Genomic DNA, 8,112 nt, shown 5'->3' on the forward strand with positions numbered 1-8,112 from the left:
GCAACTCAGCACGAGCGCTTTTCCTTTTTGCCGAACCATCTGACCCTCCTCCTCGGGTTCCGGTGAAGCTTTGCGTGTTCGGATCAATGTGCGCCGAGCCCGTAATCGCCAGTCTTCTTGTTAGGGTGTTTTTCTTTCCCGCGATCCAAGCCTTTGCGCTTGGGGGGAGCTCTGATGCCGTTGGAAAGTGGGTCGGTTTTGACGGGGCACCGAATCGGAGCCCTTCCATACCTCGGTGTTTGGGAGCGCGCCGAGAAGATAGCCGGCAGCAACGCTTGCGCGCGCGTTCTTCAACACCTGTCGTCGGGAATCAGTGCGGATGTGTGGGGTGTGGGGCGCATTATCTGTGCCGGCCCAGATGAAGCCAAGCAAACAGCCGCTTCATCTCGCAGACTTGGGGATATGAAACCGTGGTGGGAGGCAACGGTCGACGATGGCGAAATCGGCCCCGATCCGGAGATTTAGCGCCTTAACATTTTTTGGTTGGAGCTCGCGTGTCGCCGTGCGTGTCCTCGCCGACTTGGCAACCTGACTCATCCTCACCGCTACCCGTCAGTCAGCGCGACCTACGCCGCGTAGCAGCGATGATTCATATTCATGTCTGTGCGCCACCCGCCGCGACCAGCTTGACTCATCCGTCCAAGCTTGGACTTTTGCCACTCGAGCTCAAGCGGATGCAATGGCTGAGCAAGGATATAAAGGACGTTCCTTGACCCGGCTTTGTTTGCTTCGCTCTATCATCAGTGCACGAAAATGTCGGGACCTACACAGGGATATCCAAAGAGTCAGGCCAGCGTTCCACCCAAGGTGAGCCCCAAAGCCCCCGCTGTGGTCGTAGCTCATATCTTGACTGGGCGATCTTTGTAGCCGACGGGCCACGATGAACGTCCGATCTGGAGCCGCATGGCCAATACGACCAAGCGCTTCATGAAGCGCGATCCCCAACTCGCACCTCTTGCCGTATTGTAAGTCCGCCCAGTCCTCCAACCAACTGAACGCCGTGCTGATGGGTTTCGATAACGATTTGGTAGCAGTAAGTTCTTTGCAACCACGGTGAGGTCTTGCATCGGATACTAATCGCATGTTGCTCGGGCGATGGTAGCACTCGGAACCGTCGGAGTGTTTCTGTACTTCCACCAGTTGAAAGCGCGAGACACTCCGGTGGGCAAACCTTTGCATGCGCCGGTTAAGCCCAACACCCACGGCGTGCCTTCAACCCAGCCAAGCGCTCGACAGGGAGCTTACCATGCCGAACCACACTCGCCACGCGGACTCGCTCCGTGGGTGTTGCCGCATCTGAGCGAGCAGGAAAAGGCCGAGCTGGAAAGCGTGCCCGAGCCTCGTCACGTCGGCGCGTTTGGAAAGACCATGAAGCAAGCGGCGGTGCTCGATCAGAAGAGGCACCAGGAGTCTGTCGATGCAGCGCGAGACGAGGCGCACAACGAGGTGCCCGTGCGCAACCAGTCGACTTGAAACGGCGCCCCTCACGCTGCGCATCCCATCACACTTGTAACTCGCTTGCAGCTCGCAGTTTGACGTACGAATGGCACTTGATCATGGCTCGATAGCGTGGGCTGGAGGTGCGTCGCCACGGCGGAAGTGGAAAGCGGCTGTTCGAGCCAGGTCGTTATTCGTGCTTCCACGGCCAGTCTTGGGTAGGCTGGAGTCTTGAAGCACGCCTCGACTCTGCACTGGCTGTGTGCTGGCAAAGATGCTCGTCGGTCTCTTTTCCACCGCTCGCTTAACTGCTCCATCCGTCTCTGCTACCCGCGCACCCAACGATGGCACAGCCCCTTTCCAGCTGGTCTGATCAAAGTAGTGACTTCCATGCACGCCCAATCCTAGCGTCAGCACTGCAACCGACAGCGACATTGCCAGTGGGTTGCGCGGCAACTGCCTTGCGACAGGAACAGTTTTGAAGAGCAGATACGTGAGCGACCACGCTGTGACTACGCCGCTGCCATTGAGATGGTCGCCCTGGTCGATCATGTATCCTCCCGTGCCGAACGCTGCTGCGAAGAAGGCGAGCTGCCAGAAGGGCGGCAGCGTGCGCACGGGTGCATGGCTCGCTGCGCTGCGATTCGACTGCACATTCGCAACAAGACGCGCAACGAGCGACGACGAGCCACGAGAGGCGGCGGCTTCCGAAGCGCGGGCGACTTGCTGTTGATGCTGCTGTTTCGCCGCGGCTTCGGCGGCGGCTTGGGCGGGAGAGGCAAAGCCGAACGGTGTCGAGAGCGCAAACAGCGCCGAGAGGGCGTATGAGGGTGTGCTGGTGGATGCGTACGATCCGAGCACGCGCACGTTGCTCTGCAGCCACCCGTCGTTGGCTGAGGCGAGAGACATTGTAGAAGCCATGTGGATCTTGAAGAAGGGAGGTCGGGGAGCGGTCCGACAAAAATGGGTCGGCGGTTGACGTGCATGTGGAGTCCGACTTCCGAGTCGAATTTAAATTGAGTGTTAGAGCTGCAATTCCATCGTGTTGATCGATTGCAATTTTTGTGATTCGGAGCGCGATGGTGAGGCGCCCGTGAAATTTCGAGACCAACAGAGGCGCGCGGCTGAGACAAAATTGCTGCCAAGTCGCACAGACCCCGGCGGCGACGGAGCACCGACGCGTCGCCCTTGGCTTTCCACCGTTGGCCATGCACGACTTCGTAAGCTTAACTCTGTGCTTTGCGTAGGCTGCAGGCACCCGCTGCTTACCGCGCGCTTGGCGTGATGGCCAACACCAAGCTTCATCTGCAGTGCGGAAGTGCGATGCATGCAGCTGCCGGTGGGCGTGTGGGCGCGCGCGGCCGTACGTTGTTGGCGAACGCTTTGAAAGCAAGGCGTCGGTGTTGGATGGGGCTATCACTCGCACGCACGGCAAATGTCCGTTGACCGCACTGCACATGCACTCCAAACTGTCGCCGCTCTACAGCACCCGATGAGGGATCAGCAATGGCTGGAATGTTGTGCTTCTTGAACACCGAGCGAGAAAAATCGGGAAAAAAGCGGGAAAAAAGGGAAAAAAGGGAAAAAAGGGAAAAAAGGGGGGTTGGGACCCTGGTTTGGGCGCGTCGATGCGAATTGCAAATGTGAAATGAGCCGATCCTCAGCGCGCGCCGGTCCAAGACTGCTCGACTGCCAGGCGGTGGGAGAGAGGGCGAGGGCGAGTGTTGCTGTGCTCTGCTGTGCTCTGCTGTGCTCTGCTGGCGGCCAGCAAGTTCGAACCGCCCCTGTCACGCATTCCTCTCCCCCACCTATCCTCGCCCTTTTCGCTGCTCACCACCATCGCACCTCATCGCCCCCCGACCTCACCAATTCGTGGTCACTGGTGCACGCTGGGACATACCTCTCCCACCTCGACTGGAATCGAGCGCTGCATCCATCTTGGAAGGCTACCGTGGATCACTTGCGTCTCTCACACACACACAGACACCACTCGCTTGCTCCCATATCAGCCTAGAGCCAAAGACAGCCAGGAGCTTCTCTTTCCCCGCCCTCGCCTGGCACTGCGCCGCTTCGCCATCATGTCGGTCAAAAACGCCCATGACCCCTTCGCAACGCCCCTCGAGACCCTCCACCACGACCCTCTCGCAGAGACCGCTGGACTCAAGGCCGACTACGACAAGCGCGCCTACGGTGAAGCGAACCCCGGCCTCGTCGGCACGCTCGAAAAGGATGACATCGCCAACCGTCCCATCGATGCCGTCGAAGAGGTGCCCACCACCAGCGTCCGCAAGTGGTGGGTCCGCCTCACATGGTTCACTACCTGGTGGATCCCTTCCTTTGCGCTCGCAAAGTGCGGCGGCATGAAGCGTCCCGACGTGCAGATGGCCTGGCGCGAAAAGTTCACCATCTGCGCCATCATCTTTTGGCTCTGCGCCATCATCCTCTTCTACATCATCGGCTTCGGCCGTCTCCTCTGCCCAGACTACGACAAGGCTTGGAACGAGTCTCAGCTCAGCCAGCACGCAGGTCAGGACGACTACTACGCCGCCATCCGCGGCACCGTCTACGACTTCACCAAGTTCTACAAGGGCGACCACTCGGACATCACCAACCTCCAGACCAGCTCCGACCTCATGCTCCAGCTCGCAGGCCAGGATCTCACCGAGTACTTCCCCGTGCCCCTCACCGTAGGCTGCCAGTCGCTCGTCTCCGACACCTCGCTCGCCCTCCAGCCCACCGCCAACAACACCCCCGCCATCTCCCAGGCCGTCCACACCTCGGGCCCGCTCCAGCCCGACGCCTCCTCCAAGCTGCACGACATCGAATGGTACCCCGAGCGCTTCCTCCCCTTCACCAAGAAGCTCAAAAAGGGCTACTACGTCTACTCCAAAAAGTCGATCGAGGACCAGGGTCAGTACAGGAATTGGGCCGTCGTCAACAGCAAAGTCTACGACATCTCGGACTACCTCAACACCCTCAACGTCTACCAGACCAACGCCGCCTACGATTTCCTCGACTCGTCGCTCGTCGCGCTCTTCAAGAGTCAGGCGGGCCAGGACATCACCGCCGACTTTACCGAGGTCATGGCCGGCTTCAACACCACCTACCGCGGCGCCACCCAGGCCTGCCTCGACAACGTCTTTTACGTGGGCAAGACCGACTTCCGCAACACGGCGCGCTGCGAGGTGCAAAACTACCTCCTGCTCGGCTTCTCGGTGCTCCTCGTCGCCACGGTGCTCGCCAAGTTCATCGCGGCGCTCCAGCTCGGCACCAAGCGCACGCCCGAGCAGCAGGACAAGTTTGTCATCTGCCAGGTGCCCTGCTACACCGAGTCCGAGGACGAGCTGCGCAAGACCATCGACTCGCTCGCCGGCCTCGAGTACGACGACAAGCGCAAGCTCCTCTTCCTCATCTGCGACGGCATGATCGTCGGCAGCGGCAACGACCGCTCCACGCCGCGCATCGTGCTCGACATCCTCGGCGTCGACCCCAAGATCGACCCCGAGCCGCTCATGTTCAAGTCCGTCGCCGAAGGCTCCAAGCAGCTCAACTACGCCAAGGTCTATTCGGGCCTGTACGAGTTTGAGGGTCACGTGGTCCCCTACATTGTCGTCGTCAAGGTGGGCCGTCCCAGCGAGCGCTCGCGTCCCGGCAACCGCGGCAAGCGCGACTCGCAGATCCTGCTCATGCGCTACCTCAACCGCGTCCACTTTGACGCGCCCATGTTCCCGCTCGAGCTCGAGATGTACCACCAGATGAAGAACGTCATCGGCATCGACCCCGCATTCTACGAGTACATCCTCATGGTCGACGCCGATACGCGCGTCGAGGCCGACGGTCTCAACAGGCTGGTGGCCAACTGCGCCGACGACTCGCGCATCATCGCCATCTGCGGCGAGACCACGCTGGACAACGCCGAGGGCTCGTGGTGGACCATGATCCAGGTGTACGAGTACTACATTTCGCACCACCTCGCCAAGGCGTTCGAGTCGCTGTTTGGCAGCGTCACGTGTCTGCCCGGTTGCTTCTCGCTCTACCGCATCCGCAGCTCGGACAAGGGCCGACCGCTGTTCATCTCGAACCGCATCATCGACGACTACTCGGAGAACCGCGTGGACACGCTGCACAAGAAGAATCTGCTGCATCTGGGTGAGGATCGATATCTGACGACGCTGGTGCTCAAGAACTTCCCCGCCTTCCGCACCAAGTTTGTGGCGGACGCCAAGGCGCTCACCAGCGCGCCCGAGCGATTCGGGGTGCTGCTGTCGCAGCGTCGACGATGGATCAACTCGACGGTGCACAACCTGGCCGAGCTGGTGCTCATGCCGGAGCTGTGCGGATTCTGCCTGTTTTCGATGCGCTTCATCGTGTTTATCGATCTGCTGGGCACGGTGATCCTGCCTGCGACGGCGGTGTATCTGGTGTATCTGATCATCACGGTGGCGACGCGCACGGCGGCCATCCCGTACATCTCGATTGCCATGATTGCGGCGGTGTACGGATTGCAGGCGATCCTGTTCCTGCTCAAGCGCCAGTGGCAGTACATTGGATGGCTGATCATCTACATCCTGGCGTACCCGGTGTTTTCGTTTTTCCTGCCCATCTACTCGTTCTGGCACATGGACGACTTTTCGTGGGGCAACACGCGTATCGTTGTGGGCGAGAAGGGCAACAAGAAGATTGTGGCGGGCACGGACGACGAGCCGTACGACGACACGATGATTCCGGTGAAGCGGTTCAGCGAGTACCAGCGCGAGGTGTGGGAGGAGGGAGCGGCGCCGTCGGTGCGCTCGGGCATGACGGGCGCGAGCGGGCCGTTTGGCAACTCGCAGGCGATCCTGCACAGCGGACCGCCGAGCCTGTACAAGGCGGGGAGCGCGTATGCGGGCAGTGCGGCGGGGTCGGAGTACGGGCAGCCGTTGGGCGGGGGCGACTACTACCAGAACACCAACGTGCTGGCGCGGCCGGCGCACTCGCGACAGGCGTCCGGAGCGGCGCTGTCGCAGATGGGCGGCATGGGCGGCATGGGCGGCGGATCGCAGGTGTTTGCGGGCACGCCGAGCATGTACGGCATGCCGGGGATGGGCTCGATGTACGGCATGCCGAGCTCGTCGGCGTCGATGTACGGCATGCCTGGCATGGTGAACCCGACGGCGTCGATGTACGGGATGCCGCCGATGATGCCCAATCCGCTGGCCATGACGCATTCACCGGCTGGGTCGGACATTGGCTTGACCATGCCGCTCTCGCAACAAAACACGGGCAGCAACATCTGGGCGCAGCAGCAGCAGCCGCAGCAGCCGCAGTCGCCGCAGTCGCCGCAGCAGCAGMAGGAGATGCGACCGGTTTCGACGTACTCGACGCTGAACGCGGCGAATCCGTTTGCAGCAGCGCACGTGCCGCGAGCGCTTCCGGTGAACGAGGCGTCGGATCCGACGGACGAGGAGATTCGGGCGGCGGTGCAGACGTATCTGGCGTCGCAGGCGAGTCTGATGAGCGTGACCAAGCGCTCGGTGCGCGAGGCGCTCGTGGCAGCGTTCCCCAATGCCGAGCTGTCGTCCAAGAAGCAGATGATCAACAAGGCCATCGACGCCACGCTCTCGGGCGGTGCGCAGGCCTAAGCCTTTTACTCTCTCCAACACACTCTCACTCCCTCATACACGCGCTCTCTGCGAAGGGGGCCGGGCACACACTCTTTGTTTGTGTTTATGTTTTCGTTTTGCGATTGTTTCATCAATGCACGGACTTTCTTTTTCTCGATCTGGCTTTCGGAATACGTTTGTGCGACGAGGAGCGGGATGGATGGATGCGTTGATAGACAGGATGGATTCTAGAAGGTTCGGCGTGGATGGTGGAGTGGGGATCGGGGATGCAAAGGCGGTGGAGGGTAGCGAAGGGGGTGTGATGTGGAAGGGGGGGAAAAAAAAGTGGAGGTTTTAGGCTGAGTGTGCTGCAAAAGTGCTTTGATTAGAGTTGGGAGCTTAAAGTGGGATTGTCATGCTTCGTTGGGGCATGGTCGGCTTCGGCTTGAAAGGACGTGGCGATCTGGATCCGACGATCGGCTCGAGCTGCAGTGGTGGCGTGTCGACAGCAACCGATGTACCACAAGCGCGATTGCAGACTGAGACCTGTGCATCAGCTCTGGCCCGGTCCAACTCATCCGATGCCTCTCTTGACGAACAGTCCCGTGTGCTCAAGCCAGCCGTGCTCGAGTATTGTTAGGTACGGCAAAGTGCAGCAGCTAGTCGGATGGCGATGCTGGCTTAGTCGCCCATGTGACGCATGGATGCAGCTGCATCAGATTGGCAGAAAAAAGGCCGCGGCGTCGGTGCAGATTTTGCAGATGTTGGGTGCGTTTGGGTGCAGCGGCCCTGCATTTTAGCGATGATGCATTGCACTCACATTCTGCAGCGGCGGCGGTGCGGAATCAATTTTTTCGGTTTTTTCGGCAGCGGCAGCAGCGCCATTCCACGTCGAGGAGCCGAGCAGAGAGAGCATCCGCATCGCCTCTTCATCATCACCACCACGTCGTCCGTGCTTATATGATCTCGGGATCATGGCGTCCTCGACTCCACAACCCACCACACCCCCACACATCCTTCCCGCCACCACATCCACACCGATACCCTCCTCCACAGCCTCGGCTTCCACCACCACCACCACCACCACCACCAC

The 8,112-nt window shown here is 60.5% G+C and overlaps 3 protein-coding genes across 3 annotated transcripts; 2 read left to right on the forward strand and 1 right to left on the reverse strand.

The window, feature by feature from the left end:
* Positions 1 to 753: 753 nt before the first annotated feature.
* On the forward strand, positions 754 to 1,473 carry PAN0_098c6701 (uncharacterized protein; the record flags this gene model as incomplete). The annotated part of the gene is made up of 3 exons (XM_014797868.1): positions 754 to 807; positions 971 to 1,033; positions 1,141 to 1,473. The coding sequence occupies 3 exons, from the start codon at positions 754 to 756 to the stop codon at positions 1,471 to 1,473; spliced, it is 450 nt and encodes a 149-aa protein (XP_014653354.1).
* An 81-nt stretch (positions 1,474 to 1,554) lies between these two features.
* PAN0_098d6702 (uncharacterized protein) lies at positions 1,555 to 2,358 on the reverse strand (the record flags this gene model as incomplete). Its single annotated transcript, XM_014797869.1, has 1 exon — positions 1,555 to 2,358. The coding sequence occupies one exon, from the start codon at positions 2,356 to 2,358 to the stop codon at positions 1,555 to 1,557; it is 804 nt and encodes a 267-aa protein (XP_014653355.1).
* Positions 2,359 to 3,515: 1,157 nt separating this feature from the next.
* PAN0_098c6703 (chitin synthase 6) lies at positions 3,516 to 7,058 on the forward strand (the record flags this gene model as incomplete). Its single annotated transcript, XM_014797870.1, has 1 exon — positions 3,516 to 7,058. The coding sequence occupies one exon, from the start codon at positions 3,516 to 3,518 to the stop codon at positions 7,056 to 7,058; it is 3,543 nt and encodes a 1,180-aa protein (XP_014653356.1).
* Between the last annotated feature and the right edge of the window lie 1,054 nt (positions 7,059 to 8,112).

The sequence above is a fragment of the Moesziomyces antarcticus genome (genome assembly GCF_000747765.1).
Source record: "Moesziomyces antarcticus DNA, scaffold: scaffold_v10098, strain JCM 10317, whole genome shotgun sequence".
In the NCBI taxonomy this organism is placed as follows: Eukaryota; Fungi; Basidiomycota; class Ustilaginomycetes; order Ustilaginales; family Ustilaginaceae; genus Moesziomyces; species Moesziomyces antarcticus.